Raw genomic sequence first — 21,763 nt, 5'->3', positions numbered from 1 at the left:
GATTAGGGTTAGTCCATGTCAGGTTAAGTTTTATTTATAAAGAAAAAAATAACGAAAACTTGGTTTATAAAAGATATGAATAACTTGCTGTTTGCAGTAAAACAAAAAATACTCATAAAAAGTTAGAAATAAAAATTTAAAAACAAATAATTTTTTTTTCCACATAGTCTAAAAAATAAGTTTTAGTAATAAAAATTGTTTTGTGGATTATTTATTATCTTCTGTGGATTATGTATTAAAATTATTTATAAAATGCTACACATTTTTGAAAACGATATATAATTTATTATGTTTTTGTAGATTATTCTTTGCTAGTATATAACAATGTTATGTATGATTGAAAAACCAGTTAAATTTGACACAAAGAGTACTGAAAATATTTATTTGGCAGGTATAAAAAAGTATATAATTGGCTGAAAAGCTCAGATGGATAGAGCGTCAAACAAATTGTTAATAATGTTGTGCGATACGAGTTCAAATCCAGTCACCGCTAACTCAGCTCTTGAATTGTACATCGATACGCAAAAATGTTCGCCAATAACGGGCGCGACGTTGAATTAATCTTTATGACTGTTTAGCGGTTGTTTATAAATTACGTCACACTCAAAGAAGGGGAGGGGGTGTAAAAAACAGTCGTAATTTGCGTGACGTAATTTATGGACAACATCTTGTGGCTGCTCCTATACACAGGCGAAATCGTATTTTTCATGCCAAAATTATCATTTTAATTTTTTTTATTGGAACTGTCATAAATTAGATATACAAACCGTATATAATGAATATCAAGTTTATATTTATTGCTAAAACCTTAAAAATCTATACAAATTTTTTTTATTTTAAAAAAATACGAATAAAAATTATAAATTAGATTTATCTATATTCAAGAACGTAAAATTTTCACATTTAAAAGGGTTTTTTTGTTGATGAAACAGTTTTTTTATAAGATGAAATAACTGGATCAGATGTACATAAAAGTCTTTTCATTACATCTTTATTTTTGAATTTTTACGGAAATGATGCTGCCTATATTTTCTGAATTCTTTATTTCTAGCTTCTTGAGCTTCTCTTACTAAATAGACCTATTGGCAACAATAGACTTTTAATTACTCCTACTCCATGAATTAATATCTTGTGAAGACTCTGACACATGTCATACCAATGGTACAGGCATTAATAAAGCTTTTCAGTCTCCAGACAAATTAGGCAAAGCTTACTAATCTATTTGAAATCCATTTTATAAATTACAATTACAATACTTGTACATAATCCTAATTTACAAACTAGGATTATGTACAAATTAGTTCAATTAGTTCTTTGTTTATTCCTGTAATTTCATCAACTTTATCTTTATTTGAAGGGAATTTGAATTTCCAGATCCTCCACATTTTGGGTAATCAAAAATAAGTCCCATTTGTTGTTGGAATCCTTTTCGTAAATTCATTTTTTGTTATTTCACAAGAGCTTTCTCTCCCTTTCTTGCCTTCTTGCTTGCCATTATTAAAGCCCATCCGGTGAATAGGGAAGTCTTGTAACTTTGTTGTTGTCTTTGATGTTGTTCTTTTCTTAAGGTGAACATCCTCATATAAAGCAATATTGACTACTTGTACTTTAGAGCTTGTTACATTCGATGAAGCAGTATGGAGTATAGCAGTATGAAGTAGTATGGACTTTATTGTCCATCATAATGTAACTATTACCATTACTATCATTATAACTTAAATGTTTGATTTAAATAGACTTTCCATTGAATAACAGAACACAAGTTTCTACAAGATTAAAGGTCTCATCTTTCAAAGTAGTTTCTTTAACGAGTTGTAAATTTTTTTTTTTTTTTATAATTTAAATATTAAAGATCGGGAATATTAAGAAGTAGAATCAACAATAGAAAAAGTTTTTTTAACTAAAAGTCATTTCCCTAAATAACAGTTAAAGTTTCTCTACCATATGTGGTAATCTAAAGTGGAACAAGGCAAGTTAGAAACAATAGTTCTTCTTTTTTCAAGTTGCAAAAAAACAGGTTTTTTTTGTTTGTATATGCTTTGGCCCGTAAAGTTATCAAAACCAGCTTTAAAATGAAAAGATACCAGATCATACTTTCTATCATACATTAAACATCATTTTTAACTTGACAAAGTCTTTGAGCTGTATGTTCACATTTAACTATACTGCAAGCATACAACTTTACAGTGGTATGCTTGCAGTATAGTCAGTAAAAGTCATGTTGTTAGGGTAGCACAAAAGCTTTGACAATTTTATATTGTTATATGCAGGATACAGGTAGAATTATTTTGCAATTTCTGTAATTTTTGCAAGTTTCTGTAAGTTTTGCAATTGCTATACTTCTATGGAGATGAAAAGATGGAGATGGAGATGACAGCTTTGATCATATTTGAATCTAGCATCAACGACAACGTTTCGTCTCCAGAAAACATCAAAGGTTCTACATTCTTGTTTAAATTTTGTTAATTGCTTTAGCCTTTTCTGTTTTTCTTTTTTTATTTAATGAAACTTTTGAAGCAAATATTAACTCATTTGAAGAGTGAGTTTTTTGAAGTTTGCTAACACGTCAATACTGAACTCTTGAAGAACACTCTTGAAAAATAATAATTGGAGAAGAGAATAGAACTAGAAGATAATAATGAATTTGTTATTTGATAATAATTATAAAAAGATAGAGAAATTGCATTTGATATGGTTATTTTGACTGATATACAGTCAATTAAATTAATTTCATTATCAAGCCATTTGTTTGGGGCAGGGGTGGGAGGACAAATTTAAGGCTTTTTTGTTCCTAGGCTGTAGTTATCGTAAATTTTTACAAAGCATTGTTATTTGACATAAGTCAAAACATATAAATGTTTGGAGTTTGCTCCATGGCTGGAAGTTATCTCAAAGACAAAAAAAATGCTGGATCCACCCCTGTTATATACATACACTATTTTAATTGTATACATAAATTATATATGTTATAGTAATATATAAACATTTTAGTAATATAATATTTTTGTAAGATTGAAAGCAAAAAAATTTGTAATGCGTAAAAGTTAGGTATGACATATTTTCATTAGACAATATTGTTAGAGAAAATTTAAAAAAGGTTTCTCGCAGAAGATCATTAGGTCTTATTTTCAAGTATTGCTGCACAACATTTATGTTTTTACAATATTAAATTTAGATAAAAGTATTTAAAACAAAAATTAAAACGAAGCCTTATATAAAATAAATCGTATTAAGATCAAAAATTACTTAAATTGTAATTAAATATCTAACTCAAAAGAAAACATTAATAAGATTTGTAAAGTAAAATGTTATCAAATGAAATAGTTAAGAGTTTCCATTACATAAATTTTTATGGAAAAATAGTTTTTAGTTTTATTTTCTTTAAGTTGCAGATAATTACGAGCAGTATTTAAATATATAAAGATCAAATAAATGAAACTTTTGGTTTTTTAGGAAACTTTATTTAACTGAAAAAAAAGTTAAATATTATATCTTTCACTTACATAAAAGTTTAGAATTATATTTTTAACTTACATATGGAAAAATCAAATATGCAAATCGATGGGTAGTAAAAAGAGCGTTTCATAACAAAAAAAAACAAACTTAAAAAACGAGCAAAAATTAATAGCAATTAAAAAAACAACCAGATAATAAAAAAACATTTTTTAATATTATTGTGATGTTGATTCGTTTAGAGGTTTAGGAGGCTGCATTAAGTGGTGATTTGTGCAGCAGTTTTTGGTGCAATGCAAAGTCGAACATTGCAATGTGAATTTTCACACTGTTATCATTCACTATTTTAAATTGCTGAAGTTTGACTCAAGAACTTGCGACAGTTTTTTAAATTAAATTGGTTTGCTGATGTTATTGTTGTTGTTGTTGCTGTTGTTGTTCCTGTTGTTGTTGTTTTTGTTGTTTGCTTTATTTGCTGTAAAATTATAAAAGCTTAGCTTTTTAGCTTGTATTGCTGCTTTTTTGATGTCAACATATTCTAATCTAATTTTAAATATTAAGACACTCCCATTCGACTGTCACATCTACACTTTATCGCTTTTATATCACCATGTTGAATGCGAAATTTTTGTTACAAAGCTGCAGTTAGTGATTTAAGGCGACCTCAATCGTTTTTAACTTCTCGTTAAAAATAAGTTGACTTTTGACTTGATTTTGAAACTGATGCTATTCTAGATTCTATAGGTTGTAAAAAAGTTATACAAGGATAAGTTTTGAATTCACTGATAGGATTCACTTATATTTCACTTCGAAGAGTTTTATGCTCTTTTTTTTCAAAAAAATAATATCGAAAAATTAATTTATCAAAACTAGTTGTTGATCTTTTATTATAATATAATTGTTGAAATTAATTTATCAAAACGTTTTCAAAAATTGTCTAAAATTCTAAAACTGTTAAAATTAATTTATTAAAACTAGTTATAGATCTTTTAGTATAATATAGTTGTTGAAATTTTTCAGCTTTTATTTACTATTCAAAATTCTGATTTCATTTTCTAAAATTCATGATTTTATATTTTTCGATGCTAAATGTATCATCTACCTGTTCGAACATTCAGTTTATCATCTTGCATCAATATCATCTTGCAAGAACTTGTAGTCTTTTTTTATTAGAAACAGCAATAATTTTATCATCTGCACAAAGTGTGCATTTATTATTAGTTTTGTTAATAATTTTAAATTGTTTTATATTATTTTGTTATATTGTTATATAATATTTTGTTATTATTATTAATATTGTTATTATTATAATTATTAAAGTTAGATCATTGATAAATAATAAGAAAATCAATAGTCCAAGTACAAAACTTTGTGAAACACCTTTTAACACCTCTAAACATTAATAAGTCAAGTTTTTTATCGCTCGTTATAACACGTTGTTTTATATTCTATTTTCTGTTTTAAGTTGCAAGTTTTTTTTCAGCACCACTAACCACCTGATCTTGATGTTAATCTTTTACAATGTAAATGTAAAAAAATGTTAAAAACTTTATTCGACATATTTTATTTTATGTATAAAATATAAGGACTTCAATAAAATGTAACACAGCTATTACTTTTTTAAAAGCCATGTTGTTGATAGCAAAATAAGATTGTTTGTTCTAAATAACTTGTTAATTTATCCCTTACAATTTTTTATAACTATTTGCAGGGTATATATGTCAAATATACTGGTCAATAAATTTATGCTTACGGTTTACTTCCGTTTTTTCTCGAGTTCACGAAGGTCACTGTTCCTTAAACCTTGTTAATATATGATTGACAGCGGTGCTAATAAACTTTGATAGGAAAATTTCAAAACATTGCATAATCATAATCTTTTATTTATGTTCTAATTTGACAAAAATATGATTTCATAGGTGCTGATCCAACAAAAAATATGATTTCATAGGTGTTGATCCAACAAAAAATATGATTTCATAGGTGCTGATCCACAGCAGTTTTTAGTTTACTGCTTGTTTGTGTTTCAAAATTAAAATTATTTTTATTATCTTCTTTAATGTAAACAGAAAGTTTTTGTTTAAATTATGAGCAGTTTTAAATTTGTCTTACATTGTTGAACCAATATTGTTATTAAGTGCAATTATAATTTCTTACTTTCTGCTATTTTCAAATGTACGAATATAATAATCTTTTTGACCTTGTATACCAACTTTTTTTCGAAGTTTTTGAAAGCATTGTATGTTTGTTTTGGATTGTTTTTTTATTTGTAGCGTAACGCTACGTAAAAAATGTTACGTAACAACACGTAACATTTTGACCTAATGACACGTAACATTGTAGCCTATGGTACCTTATAATTAATTAATTGTTTTTTTCATATATACGTATATAACACCCACCACTCATATTTAACACGACACCCACCACCCATATTTAACACGACACCCATAAAAATTGCTCAAAACAGCATTATAGTTTCAACTTCAATGCAGCGCACAGTGACTCAAAACTACAAAAAAAATTGTAATAAACCCCTCACAACTTTTCTCTAAATTAAGTGCCCTTTTTTAAATAATATTAAATTGCAATAGTTTTTTTTTTCAAAAGTATAAATAATTTTTTAATAAAACGTTTATTTTCTACTTTATAGTAAAACGAAGTGAAAAAATGTGTTATTATTTTCAAAAAAATCTGAAAAATGTGAGATTTTTATTTAACTAAAAAAGAGTAGTTTTAATTTAAATAAAAATGTATATTTATTTATAAAAGTTTTTATTTTGAAGATAATCTTTTGGCTCTATATATTTCAAATTTACTAAAAAGAAAAAAATAGTCTGATTTTTTTGTTTAAGTTTAAAGACTTTTTGAAAAAAAAAGGCAGCAAGTAATTGTATTTTTTTGGTTTATATATCAGCTAAAAAAATGTTCCACCGAGTTCCAAAAATATATATATTTTTTCTTGTTAATTAACATTTCTACTTTTAAAATATAAAAGAATTACTGCGGTCTCCTGCGGTATTGGAAGTTATAAAAGAAATACAAATGATGTTAAACACTTAAAAACCTTGTTTTCCACAATTTTTGAAAGTATTTTGTTATAATCAAAACAAGTTAAAATGGCGGGAAACTTAAACTTTAATTTTTTACTTGTATTACTTGCTCTAATATAGTTTTTAAATCATAAATATTAAATATAGTTTTAAAAAACGTGCTTTTATCATTATATACTATTTGAAAGTTTGTTAAAATATTTATTGACAATTTTAAAGAACGATTTATTATTCGATAAGTACAACATGTTTGAAAAAGCTTAACTGAACAACTTTATTACTTTCTGTAATAAAAAGTTAACTTAGTAATATAGTGTTTTTACAGGATGTAACAATGTGATAATTGTTAAAGCCATAACAAAATAAAGTTTTAAACAGTGTAAAGTAAAAAAATATATAATATAATTCAAAATGTTTCTGATATATTAGTTTTATTATATTGATGGTTCTTAAAAACGATAGCAATGAAAAGATTACATCTTATCCCAAATATACGTGAATTAGGAGTGGATAAATTAAGATTATGGAAGAATTTACTTAATGAAATAAAAAATACTGAAGAAATTGCAAAGAAAACTTAAATAAAGTGAAGGTCGCTTCAGATATATTTATTTGAAAGGTGAAGAAAAAACTAAAACAATGTTTACGAAACTATGATACATTTATACAAAAACAAAATCGTTGGCATCAAAAATCTTATGAACAATAAAAATATCCATTTTGGGTCTGGAAGGCCCCATAAACAATGGAGTGTTCTTGGAGAGCGAAGCAAAAGAAAAAAAATTAAAAGAACTAGCCACTGAACATCATGAAGCTCTATTTTTAGCTTCTGTAAAAAGTGCAAATGCTGCTGGAGAAAAAAAAAAGCCTCCATTATAAAAAACAATATTTCTAATGTTTTAGAGATAGAAAAAGTTGATGAAACTTTGGATAAAACCTTTCCCATTAATATGAGTGTAGAGGAAGCTCTTGCGTTAAAAATGAACACAGATCTCAACGATAAACAATATCAAATGATCAAAAACTCAGCTCTTGTACACAATGTGCATATTTATCCTAAATTGCACGATATTTTCGAGGAAAAATTGAAATACTATCCTGAGAATATGCACTTTTCTGAAATTTCTGCAAAGTGTACTCTTCAAAGCATGTTAGATCACACTGTAAGTAGAATAACTGAAATGATTGATATGCCTAATTGTGGTCAAGGTAACGAAATATTTGGAGTTTTATATGGAAAGATTGGTTTTCTGTTTATAAATACTTTGGGTTGATGGAGCATCAAGCCAAAGTATTTATAAACAAAAATACGAGACAAGCAACACAAGTATAGAACTTAAAAGTGAAGAAAATCTTTTTAGTACAGCTTTTGTGCCTCTATTGCTCAAAGTAGAAGATGTCGAAATTTGGAAAAATGGAAACCCTTCAAGTTGTAACTTTTGTAGACCTCTTCATCTACAATATAAAAAAGAGAATTTTATCATGAGAAAAAGAATTAGATCTAAAAAATCAAATAAATACCTTAAAGATGTTTCGCAAAGTTTTTGATATTGCAGGAAGAAAGGTGACCTTTAATTTATAATTTGATTTAATTATAATTTAATTTATAACTGCAATATATAGACCGCCAAACGGTAATTACAATCAATTTGAAAACCACTTAAAATATTTGCTACCAAAGCTTATTAAAAAAAATGTTTACTTATTAGGTGATTTTAATTTGAATTTATTGAATAATAAAGCTAATAACCAAGTCGTGAATTTTATAAATACACTTTTGCAATATAGCGTTTTTCCCATGATTAATAAGCCAACACGTGTGACTAAAACAACTGCATCTATTATCGATAATATTATTACTAATAATTACACAAGGACTAAAATCCAAAGTGGTATTATTAAAACAGATTTAACTGATCACTTTCCAGTTTTTCTGATAATAAATTCTGCAACCCTTGAGAATAAAATAAAAACAAAAACGGTATACGTAAGGAAAATAAATAATGAATCAATCGCCACGTTTCGGGATCTCTTACATGAAGTAAATTGGGAACTATTAACTGATTGCAATGACGTTAATGATGGCTACAATTTTTTTATTCGCATGTTTACAAGACAATTCGAAAAGGCCTTTCCAAAAATAAAAAAAATTGTTAATTCTAAAAATTTGTTAAGTTCGTGGATGACGAGAGGACTCATTTAAGTCGTCAAAAAGTAAACAAAAACTTTACCAAAAATTTAAAAAAAAAAAAGAACTACAAAAATGAAATAAAATACAAAAAATATAAAAATTCTTTTGAAAAATTAAAAAAGCAATCCAAAAAAAATTACTACTCTTCGTTACTTAATAAAACATTTGGAAATGCAAGGAAAACATTGAATGTAATTAAAGAATTAACAGGAGTTGGAATTGTGAAAAGTGATAATCTTCCAAAAAGATTGCAAAGAGATGATAATAGAGGAGATGCTTTTGTTAATAAAGAAATTGCTGAAACATTTAATAGCTTTTTTATAAATATAGGAAAAATGCTTGCCGGTGGAATTCCTGAGGGAAAAAAATCATTTAAATTTTTTTTGAAAAAATCTGATTCCTTCATGGAAGAGTCGGAGCTTTTAATTGATGAACTTCGATTAGCAATTAGTATGCTGAAAACAAATAAAAGTGCGGGCCTGGATAAAGTTAACCCTGATGTTGTAAAAGCGGTCTCAGATATTATAAAGAAACCTCTTTTTAAAATTTTTAATCTTTCCCTAAAAAACGGCATTTTTCCTGACCAACTAAAATTAGCAAAAATAATTCCGATATACAAAGGCGGTGATGACTCAATAAAATCTAACTACAGACCGATTTCCATACTTTCTTGTTTTTCCAAAATACTAGAGCGTATTATGCACAACAGACTGTACAATTATCTTGAAGAAAGCAACATTCTTTATGATAAACACTTTGGATTTCGCAACAACCATTCCACGGAACATGCAGTAATTGATCTTGCCAACCAAATTTTAAATGGTTTTGATAACGACAGTTACACACTCGGAATTTTTCTAGATCTATCAAAAGCATTTGATACTGTCAACCACAAGATTTTAATTTATAAACTACACAATTATGGAGTAGTTCACTCCAATTTAAAGTGGCTGCAATGTTATTTACAAAATCGTAAACAAGGAGTACCATATGACTTAACATGTTCCCCATTTGAATCAATAAATTGCGGAGTTCCCCAAGGATCAATACTTGGACCCCTGCTGTTTTTAATTTATATTAATGATATTTATTTGTCTTCAAAAATACTTAATTATATTATTTTTGCTGATGGCACGAATGTTTTCTTTTCTGACTCAAATTTAAAAAATATTTTTTACATTGTAAACACAGAATTAATATATCTTAATGAGTGGTTTGAAGCAAATAAACTTTCATTAAATATTGAAAAAACGAAATATATTTTGTTTGGTAAGTCATCTAAATCCGAGAACCTTCCACTCAAATTACCTGAACTAACAATTAACAATATTAAAATAAAAAGATTTTTTTCAATGAAAATACTAGGAATAATTTTCGATGAGAATTTAAATTGGAAAAGCCAAATAAAGCTAGTCGAGAACAAAGTTTCAAAGACCCTGGGGATTATGTACAAGACAAAACATCTTTTAAATAATTTATGTTTAAAAAATGTATACTTTTCATTTATATATAGTCATATTAACTATTGTAATATTGCCTGGGCAAACAATCATTTATCTTTCCTAAAAATTATTTATACAAAACAAAAGCAAGCAAGTAGATTAGTTTTGGGCGCAAGTAGATACTAAAGTGCCGAGACGTTACTAAAGGAAATAAATGCTCTATACGTATACAAAATATATACCGTATCTTGTTATATATGTTTAAACTTCAAAATGAAATAATTCCAAAATATTTTTTTAAAAGTTTCACTCGAATTAATCATAAATATGAAACAAGACATTCAATGAGTAACTACTACATCCCACTAACATCACTCAAAAAATCTGACTTCTCGACTATATGCCGGGGACCACGCTTGTGAAATTCGGTTCTTGACGAAAATATGAAAAAAATAAAATCTATTGCTACATTTAAAAGAACTATAAAAACTTACTAAATTAAAACATTACGTACATTCTCTCATTTTTTTTAAAAAAAATCGAAATAATTTTGTATTTTTAATTTTTTATGTACTTTATTTAATTTTAATATTGTATTGAATATGTATATTAGGGTGGAGCGATTTTGAAAATTTTTGAAATTTGATTTGCCTGAGCAGCAAATTAATATCTTTTGGTGAAAAAAGAACCTTACTCTTTTTTTTTTTTTAGTTTAGATGAGTTCTTTAGGTTCCTCTTTGGATTCTAAATTTTTGATGGGTCCTAATATTGTTTAAATTTTTTTATTCTAAACTATATCAACTTGATACTTAAAAGAAGCAAAATAATATGCTGATTTCGAAAATAATATTTGTTTTTATTAAAAAATTAAAATTAAAAAGTAGAGTTGTTTTTTTCATTAAAAACCCCCGTCCTTAACAAAACGGGGGTTTTAAGGTATATTTTTGCAAGTATTTTTTTCACTAAAAAATTTTTTTAATAAAATTATTTATGAAACAAGCATTTTTTTCTGCTTTTTTTGAGTCCAAGGTTGATATGGTTTAGAAAAAAAAAATTAAAAAATATTAGGACCTGTCAAGAATTTAAATTCCAAAGAGGACCCTCAAGATATCATCAAAATCAAAAAATATTTTTTTACTTTTATCTTATAATTAATAGACATTGATTCGTGTCTGAGTAATATTGGTTTTTAAAGTCTTTTTTTTTTTGCTATGAAAATCGCTCCACCCTAATGTATATGCATATGAAGCGAATTAAATTTTTTTTTTGTTTGTTTATTGTCTTTAATATGTATACGAATATGTACAGATTTGTAATTTTTTATTTGTTATTTTATATTTTAACTTTATCTTAAATTTCTTCTTTTTTTAACTTTAAGTTCTTTTTTTAACTTTAAGTTATTTTTTAACCTTCTAAAGTTTCTAACCAAATTTTTTTTTTAAACTTATTAATTTCACTCTTTTATGTAACATTGGAAGATGTAAAATTTAATTGTATTTTTTTTTGTATTTCACAAAGGGGCTTGATGATAAGTCATTTTGACTTCTACTTGCCCCAGTCAGCTTGTAATTATATATATTTGTTTAAATTTATAGATAACATTGTAAAATGTGTAAAATGACGAAATAAATAGAAACTCTAATATCAGCTATAGAGTTGATCTTACAATGTTTGATAATAAAGTAGTTAACGCACTTACAGAGACAAAATCCACTCAATCCTGCAATGTGTGCGATGTTAAACCCAAAGAAATGAACAATATTGGTTTATTAAAAGCAAAAACTGAGAATGAGTCAGCCTTGGGGCTCGGAGGTTCAGCTTTGCATTGCTGGATAAAATGCTTGGATTTATTCTCCGTTTGAGTTACAAAATTGAAATTAAAAAATATAAGCCAAAAACAATTGAGGAAAAATTATCTGTAGACTTAAAAAAAAAGAGATTCATGTACTCTTCACGGAACGGTTAAGCCTATATGTTGACATGCCTAGAACTGGGTCTGGAAATACCAATGACGGCAATACTGCCAGAAGAGCATTTAAAAATAGAGAAGTTTTTTCTGAAATTACAAAAATTGATTGTAATATAATTGAAAGATTGCATAATATTCTCATAATCATATCTTGTAGATATCCTATTAATATCAATGACATAGATTTATATTGCACTGAAACAGCTAAACGTATAGTGAGTTTGTACGACTGGTATCTTATGCCTCCTACTGTACATAAACTGCTACTGCATAGTTCTTCTATATCACATAAATTACCTTTGCCAATTGGGGTATATTCGGAAGATGCACCTTCTAGTAAATTCAGATCCAAAAGTATCAAGCATATCTTTAGAAAACTTAAGAGCTATTGAGGAAATTGTTATCAAATGAAGTTATTAAATTAATGTAATGTAAATAATAAAATAAATGTAACAAAATATAGCTTTTTTTCTCTATATCATCCTTCAAAACCTTTTTTTTTAATATCAGGTAGAGTAATATATCAAGATAATGTGTTTGTCTTGAAGATTTTTGAAAACTTGAAAAAAAATTTTTTTGTACGCGTATATACCTTTAATGCGCGCATACGTGCATTATACGGGTTGAAGCTGCGCTTAAAAAAAAATTTATCAACAAATTTGAAATCATTGACCCAAAAATATTATTTTGATATATAACATTATTTATTTACAATTTATGTCAAATTTTATTTAATTTTTGCCGTTTTTTGATCGTCCTGAGTCACTGTGCAGCGTTAGTCAAAGAACCACGTGGTTTTGAACAACTTATAGACATTCTTTTTGTGTATATGCATTAGCGCTATGAGATGGGAGCAATATAGTTATTACTCAAAAGTTTCACCAAAAACATTTTTGTAGTTGTTGTTAATAAATGTATAAAATGTATTTTTTGACTAATATAATTATTATTGCATTAATTTGTCATTTTATTTCTTCTATATTGGTTTCATTATTTTAGAAATGTCTACTAATACTTTATTTTGGTGTTTTACTGTATGTTTGAAATAGCGTGCGTTGCGTTTAAACTCAATCGATTTAAAAACCGCATTTTTTGAATCTAAAAACAGTTTGCTTTTAATAATATTAAGTATTCAACTTACTCCTTATTAGATTAAGACCTGATAAAATCTTGATAAGTTTAGGTTGTGGATAACTATAATTTGATCAAGTCTTAGTCACTCACAACCTAAACTCTATACTTTTAAGTATTAAGGGTTTTTATCTCAAAAAAATCTTTTCTTTTTTAGTGTTTAAGGTGCCCCAAGAAGACCTCATAGTCTAATCACAGAGCACCGCTGAGGAGCATTACATCAGAAAATTAACGCCTCCTTACTAATGTCTATTATTACACTAGAGCCGGCATCAAACCCCGAACCTTTTGGTTCTGAATTAGAACTCTAACCTCTGCGCCACGGCTGACGCTACTGTTACCCGCAGTACCAGGAACTAGATAGATTTTTAATACTTATAACGATTCGATAGTCAGAGTTTTATGTGTTACCGCAGTCATTAAGTTAAAAAGTAAAAGATAATTTTGCTACAGTTTGACACGGAGAAGCTACGGTTTATATTTTTTTAAAATAATTCCGCTGAACATGCAGTTAGGAATAAAATTGCAAGTTTATTCCAAAGATATGTTAAACAAAATGTAGAATATCTTTGGAATAAAAATAAGACACAAATTTGATATAAATAAAAAATTAAATAAAAAACAAATTATATAAAAAGAATATACCAAATTTGATATATTCTATACTTTTCCATTTTCAAATACAAACTGTAAAATTTAATTCTCTCGATGGATGATGTAGTCAGGTAGTCAGGTTTATATGCATACGCTTGTAAAAAATCAGCAAGATCTTCTTTCAGAAACTTTATTTGCAAAAGTAATTTATTTACTATGACAAAAAATGCAAACTTTACATATACGTATATATATATATATATATATATATATATATATATATATATATATATATATATATATATATATATATATATATATATATATATATATATATATATATATATATACGTATAGATCTATAGTTTGTTGTCTTTGGGAAGAGCGGAGGGAAAAAAGTGATTCTTACGCCAACACATACGTAACTTTTAATTACTTTTGACTTTCGTCCAACATCTGCGCGTTGTCAGAAATTAATTACAAATTAATCGTTTTTTAAAAAAGCCGCAAAAACGCAAATTTAATTGACCAGAATGTTTTTATAAAAATTCTGAATGTTTTTTAACAAAATATACAATGTTTTTTTTTTTTTTTATTAAAATGTTTTTAATTTTGTTTTTTTGAATAAAATGTTTTTATTTTTATGTTTTTACTGTAAATCATGCACGGAGTGCTGCTACATCGACTGTCTTATAGCCTGACTCGCTAGGGAGTGCTGCTATATCGACTGACAAATAGCCTGACTCGCAACGGAGTGCTGCTACATCTACTATCTTTTAGCCTGACTCGCAAGGGAGTGCTGCTACATTGACTGAGGGTTTGGTTGGGGCAGGCAGTCTATCAATTAATAAAAAAAAAATCCGGTCTTGCATTTTAACTTTTACTTTTTGTCAACAAAATATGGAAGAAAACTTTCAGACAACATATAAGTGTATACAGTATTGGACAAAACATTTGCAACCAACATCGAACAATGCTAAAAAGTGTTTCTAATTTTACATGTCTTAAAAACGAAACGAACTATACTACCACAGCAAACATTTCAGGAGTCTAGAGTCATAGCATGCCATGGCATGAGCAATCAGCTGACAGGTGACAGCACACAGGCAGAATTTCGTTGACAAGTGCCATTTTGCAGCGGTCAAAACAAGTGCAACTTTTTTAATTTGTTTCATTTTCTTAAGTCTGGTACGTGTCAACGTCACGGAAGTTTTTTAATAATTAAAGGAAGTATCCAGAAATTTCCAGAAGCATGCAGAAGCTTCCAGAAGTTTCCAGAAGAAGCATCTGGAAGCATCCAGAAATATCCAGAAACATTCAGAAGCATCCAGACGCATCCAGAAGCTTTCAGAAGCATTGAAAAGAAGCATCTAGAATCTTCCAGAACAGGTTCACACAGGTTCATTTTACTATATAAGAGACATGTAAATCGACATGTAATTCAGTCAGTATATGGAAGTCAATCAGTCAGTACTATCAAGACAGTTTATCGAAGTGAGTTTTATCAAAGTGTTTTATCGAAGAACATCAATACAAGAAGTGAAATACAACAAGGGTTTCATTACATCAATACAATCCACATCCAAACAAGACGTTGTATTCCACAGAGCATTATTGTATCATCACAAAGTAAATGTAACACGGTAAGCCTTGAGAAGCGTGATAATTTATTTTTATTATTTTTATGACTTCAAGTGCAAAAGTGGCTCCCAACAGTCTTGGATTGGAACTAAGAAAGGAAATTATTGGCGATTACGTAAGTGGAATGTCACAAAAAAGTAATTGTGGTAGATATCGCGTGAAAAATGGACCGTATCAAGACTATGTTCCAAATATCGTTCTACGGAGAAGTTGGCAGCAGATAACAAAGGTGGAAGACCGCGTTCCACCACTTCTAGAGATGTTTCTATGATCTTCAGATCCGTCAAGAAAGATCCCTGGATATCATCAGTCGAGATACAAAAGCAATTAGAGCTGCCTGTATCGGACCGAACAATCAGACGACGTGCTGTTGAAGCCGGATTGTTTTCTCGACGCCCTGCAAAGAAACCGCTGATTTCACTAAAAAACCAGAAAAAAAGACTCCTGTTTGCTACATCTCATATTGACTGGAATTTGCAGAGATGGCGAACTGTCCTGTTCAGTGATGAATCGAAGTTCAACATCATTGGGAGCGATGGCATTTGCCGTGTACGTCAATCGGCCGGAAAACGCCTCGATTTACGTTACTGCCATAAGACCGTGAAGCATGGTGAAGGCAATGTAATGGTCTGGGGGTGTTTTTCTGCTAACGGTCTAGGTCCAATACATCGAAACAATGGAATAATGGACCGTTTCATGTATAAAAATATCCTGAAAGATGTTGTTACCTCATGCTGAATGAAATATGCCAACAAAATGGGTTTTTCAGCAAGACAACGATCCGTAACACACTGCAAAAGTAGTCAAGCAGTGGTTTTAAGAAAACCACCTATCGGTGATGGATTGGCCGCCTAAATCTCCAGATCTCAACCCTATTGAGAACCTGTGGGAGATCGTCAACCGCAGAATTAATCGTAAAGGTATTCGTTTTTAGGATCAATTGTTTGGAACAAATCCAAAAGGCCTGGGCAGCGATTCCGCAATGTTTCATTGATCGCATGATCGAATCTATGCCTCGAAGATGCAAGACTGTGATCGACAACAAAGGATTCGCCACGAAATATTGACAGCGAAATACAGCTTGGTCAACATTTTGTCGAGTTGCACTTGTTTTGTCCAGAAGGAAATCATCTTTTTTTAATACTTTTGATTAATTTATTAATTTTCATGTACAAATAATGAACTTTGTGATGAATAAAACTTGAAGAACTTTGTCTATAAACAGTTACATAATGATTTCTCTAAATTGAAAAAATGCAGGACTTTTATATAAAGAAACTAAATTAACATTATTTGGTTGCACTCGTTTTGTCCGATACTATATATATATATATATATATATATATATATATATATATATATATATATATATATATATATATGTATATATATATACATATATATATATACATATATATATATATATATATATATATATATATATATATATATATATATATATGTATAAATATATATATATATATATGTATACACATATTTTTAAATATTATTTTATTTAAAAAAATGTGTTCTAAAAAAAGGATATAATGTAAATTGAACAAAACCACTGTTCAATTTTTGTTATTGATTTCTTCTTACAACGCCTTAATGCATAAATTATAGATTTTGTGGTTTGTCTAAATATAAAAAGTTTATAATTCAAATAAAAATACTGGAACTGATCGGATAAACTATGTTATTAAGAGTTCACAAACTAGTTAATTAAATCAAAGTTACTAATTATTATTATAACTAATAAAAATATTATTATTTATTAATACCAAGTTGCAGATGGTGTTTAACAGCGTCATTTATCTATTTCAAAAAACAAAAACAAAAAAAAAAAACCCAAATCTTTCTTTTTTTAAATTATAAAACATATTGAGCAATACTTCTCTTAATATATTCATGTAGTTTCGAAATCTCAATTAAAATTTAAACGGCTATCTATCTATATATAAAATCTTAAATTTTTTATTGTATTATGCAAGATTAGAAAATTACTGAACACATTTTTGTATGTCAAATATTCTTTTAATTTAATTTTTTTTTATGGAAAAAGACGTTTTCATTTTTTATAAACGACGCCATCATGCATTTCGTATCAACTACAGATGAGCGCGTATACTCAACTTTTGTTATTATTTGTAATGGTGGATTTGTAAACAGATCAATTTTTCATTAGGATGGTTTAAATTAATACTTATAGTCTCTTTATAATTTATGTCTTTAAAACAATAAATAAACATAAATATGCCAAAAATAAAACTGCGATTTAACACTAAAAACCGCTATAACGTTTAACGCTAAAAATTTAAAGTAATATATATATATAATGCGATTATATAATATATATACACAAATATATACATACATATATATTATGCATATATATATATATATATATTTATATATATAATGCGATTTAATGTAATATAATAAATAAAAATAATGTGCTTTAACACTACAAACTTCGATTTAACGAAGTTCATCGAAGTTTGTAGTGTTAACAAATATTAAAACCATGTTTAGGCCGTACACAATAAAGTGATCACCTCAGTAATTATTTCAATTAAAAAGTGATGTATCACCTAAGAATGATATCTAAGTGATACATAACTTAATAACATATTACCTAAGTTATACTTCATCTTGGCGAAATATCAACTAGTTATTTTTGGAATGAATAAAAAAACATCTAAAAAAATAGTTTTTTGTATAAATTCACAAAACTTTTCACAGTGTTTTGCATAAACCACAAAAAGAATATAATAAAACTTGATACAAAAATATAAATTTATATAGAAATTTATGTACGAAAATATATTATAGAAATATTGGAGCCCAGTCTACCGCGTCACAACTCCTGCAACGCAATTAAAAATTTTTTATTAAAAGACATAAGGAAAAAATAAATAAAAACATAAAATTTTTTGTCAGAAAATAATTTATGCATACGACACAAGTGATTGGCAGAGGGAACATAGATTGATCCTATGAAATTTTAAACTCATCTAGTGAAATGGATCCTCGATTCATTATATAAATTATAGCTTACTAAATTTCCATTATTTTAAAACAATTGTTATAATTCTATATACAAATAAAAGCTTAGATATAAATTTCCTCAAGAGATTCCGAGAAGATTATTCAAATTCATGAAAAGCAAATCATTAAACGGCTTTATATAAAATGTGCATAAATATTGACCAAATTAAAAAGAATTAACCATTCACCTGGATAATATGGTTAACTGTTTTTAAATATGCTACTTTATTATTTCGGTAAAATACGCAAACTCAGTCGGAAGCAGTATCGTACTTGATATCAGAAAATTTGCAAATATTTAGTGCCTCATTCTTTATCATCCATACTGTTTTATATGAACAAGATATAAAATATCTGCTAGACTGAAGCAGAGGTTCACATTGCATGTAACATTAAAACACCCTATAACCAGGTCAGGTTGAAACCAGGTTTGACCAATACACCTTTTACTTATACATAGCGTTCTGTCAGTCCATCTTTATCAGTTTTAACATTACGACTAGTTGATGTTTCAAACTTTGTTAGAATCTCTTTAACAGATTTATTTCCTGTCCCATTTCTACTCAGTTCATTATCCTCTTCAGCTCTAGCATCTTCATCACGGCGTTTAGGTAATTTATCATTCAACGAACCAGTCTGAAGAGCATCGGGGGGTTGATTTTTACTTTTTATTAAATCTGCAGTCCAGCTTTTTTTGTCTAATGTTTTTTTTGGTTTGGGAAATGTTGGAGGAGCTTGTTTTAAAAACATAGAAGCATTAGAAGAAGCACTGTTTTGGTCACCTAAGCTTTGAAGTTTTGAGATGTTAACCTTTAAGGAAGGAGACAAACCATCTTTCTCATCCATTCCTAAAAATGAAGAATCACTAACTGCTTTTGTTTCTATAAGTTCTTTGCGTTCCTTTTTATTTCCTTTTATATCTTGTAAAACAAATGGTGTCGTTTTTAATAAAATTGGAGAAGATTGCGGGGAAGAATTCTGAGAAACTGTTGCTTTGATAGTAACAGGTTTCAGTTTCCTTACTGAAACTTTATCTTTAACGTCCCGTTTTACCCACGCAGGAGAGTTAGGACTATGAGAAGATTCTTCAGCGTTATCTTGTGTACCTCCAAGAGAAAAAGAGTATGTAGTAGTTTCAAGACGAGTAAACATCGAATTCTTACGATTATTGGCGTTAATTGGAAATTTAAAGTGCTCTAAATTAGATGGGATTTCATTAGTAGACAAGCTCCTCTGCCTTACTATTGAGCCTTTACCAAACCTTTCCATCCACGCATTATCGTCCTCCAGATTTTCATCTTTAGAAGTGCAGTCTGGACTTGAATGAACTCCACAACTATCACCAACTAAAAGTGATTCTAAAGATGAAAGTTGTTCGTGTGCAGATTCGTAGTCAGTATCTGTGGATTGTCCACTTCTCGTAGAGGCCTGTGAATTATTTTTAGAAACGAAGTTATGGTGTGCCGAAGGAAGGTCACCTAATATGTCTATAAAACACAAAAATTATTCTAAAAAAAAGTAACAAAATGATTTCGTAACATTAGTTAATTTAATTAATTCTGCATACCAGATTCTCTGTCGGGGTCATGATACTCATTTAAACTCATATGGCGTCTTAAATCAATAGCACTAGTCTCTTGAGACTAAATATAAAAATTTGTTTGTAATCTTTATTTTAAAAATAAATATTTATTGCAAATATTTATTATCATTATTAGATATAACCTCATCAGTTTTTGGCAGACCAGTATCCACCATAGACATTATCTCTCTTGTAAATTCAGCTCCAACGCTAGAAACACTATGTAATTTACAATTGAATTAAAACTAAATAATTTAATTGAAAACACTAATTCTCTTTTTTAGGGTATTTCTACTTTCTGCTCTTATCCTCTAAATGTGTTCTATATAGTAACACTATTTTACATTTTTAAGGTTGGACCAAGAATAAAAAAGGTAGATTTTTGAAATCAACTTATCTGTTCCCTCAGATGGCTAGAGGGGACATGTAAGAAAATTTTAAAAAGCTGAAAATTAAAAAGTTTTTTGCATTAAAGTTTGTAAGTATAACTTTATTCATTTTTTTACGACATTGAAAATAAGTTTGCAATTCAAAAGAAACTGAACATTTCTGCAAATGCGGGAGAATTTGTTTAAAATAAATTGTAAATAAACCAAACGGTTAAATAATAATTAAGATTGCTATGGTTAAAAATGGCAATAAATGGCTACAAAAACTCAACAAACTGCTAAAAAACACATTAGAAGTTGAGAAGGTGACCTTATTTTTAGTGACTAATATATGGTGATGTTTATAAATAATTTAGTTCAGTGTAATAAAACCTATTAATGGAAATAAGTGCAAAAAAAGGACCTCAAATCGTAGCATATGGTGTTTAGGAAAATCTTTATGATTTTCTGCTGATTGCCTGCAAATGTAATTTACTAAATTACATCTGCAGGCAAGTATACCATGAAGGTTTTAAATAATAATAAATTAAATAATAAGTAATAAATTATTTAAATGAGGTTCCCGGCCAAGATAATAGAGTAAAATACAAAACTAATCCTCAGTTGTGGTAAACATTTGTTGTGTTTGTCTGCCAGAGAGCAAGGTTAGTTAAAAGTTTAACTTTTTTTTTTAAACTTATTTTTCTAGAGTTTCTCAACATTTTTGTACCAATTTTTATTAGTTTCTTTTAACTTTCTTCTTACAGAAGTTTTACAAAAGTATCTTTAAAAGTTTCTTTTTTGAATACTTTTTTGAATATAAATTCATTTCAATTTATTCAGATTCTACTTCAGGAAAGAAAATGCATCAAAGACCAATGATCAATAATAGGCGCAAAAGTAAACATTCAGTTATTCAGCTAACAGATTAGGATGCTGTAAAAAAAAAACAAAAAAAAACAAAAAAAAACGTTACAGTTTTCCTCTCATATTGGCAAATTGACTGCATTTGATATAAAATTGGTCTAATTCAGTATAAGAATAAATATATATCTAAATTTCTATTTTTCTAATTAAAACATATTGTTATTAATATTAACATAAAAATTTAATTAATATTAACATAAAAGTTTTTAAATGATATTACACACACACACACACACACACACACACACACACACACACACACACACACGCACACGCACACATATATATAAAATAGTGATCTATGAGCCTTCTGCTGCTTTATCTTGTTAGAAACTTTTTTTTTTTTCTTTCCCTTCTAATTCAC

At 27.9% G+C, this 21,763-nt stretch overlaps 2 protein-coding genes across 2 annotated transcripts in view; one reads left to right on the top strand and one right to left on the bottom strand.

Annotated features, from left to right (window-relative positions):
- Positions 1-12,001, top strand: part of LOC136090891 (uncharacterized) — a 31,321-nt gene extending 19,320 nt beyond the window's left edge. The window contains exons 2-6 of the mRNA XM_065817868.1: positions 7,410-7,758; positions 7,868-8,046; positions 8,130-8,140; positions 8,820-9,966; positions 11,841-12,001. Coding sequence (XP_065673940.1) covers positions 7,410-7,758; positions 7,868-8,046; positions 8,130-8,140; positions 8,820-9,966; positions 11,841-12,001 — 1,847 coding nt within the window. The remainder of the gene's footprint in view (positions 1-7,409; positions 7,759-7,867; positions 8,047-8,129; positions 8,141-8,819; positions 9,967-11,840) is intronic.
- A 6,172-nt stretch (positions 12,002-18,173) lies between these two features.
- Positions 18,174-21,763, bottom strand: part of LOC100211723 (rho GTPase-activating protein 45) — a 50,070-nt gene continuing 46,480 nt past the window's right edge. Inside the window, exons 28-30 of the mRNA XM_065818361.1 lie at positions 20,248-20,323; positions 20,090-20,165; positions 18,174-20,009 (exon numbers count right to left, since the gene is read on the bottom strand). Coding sequence (XP_065674433.1) covers positions 18,973-20,009; positions 20,090-20,165; positions 20,248-20,323 — 1,189 coding nt within the window. The 3' untranslated portion in view covers positions 18,174-18,972. The remainder of the gene's footprint in view (positions 20,010-20,089; positions 20,166-20,247; positions 20,324-21,763) is intronic.

The sequence above is a fragment of the Hydra vulgaris genome, chromosome 14, assembly GCF_038396675.1.
Source record: "Hydra vulgaris chromosome 14, alternate assembly HydraT2T_AEP".
Taxonomy (NCBI): domain Eukaryota; kingdom Metazoa; phylum Cnidaria; class Hydrozoa; order Anthoathecata; family Hydridae; genus Hydra; species Hydra vulgaris.
The sequence above is the reverse complement of the archived record's forward strand: the minus strand, read 5'-3'. Positions and strand labels throughout refer to the sequence as shown.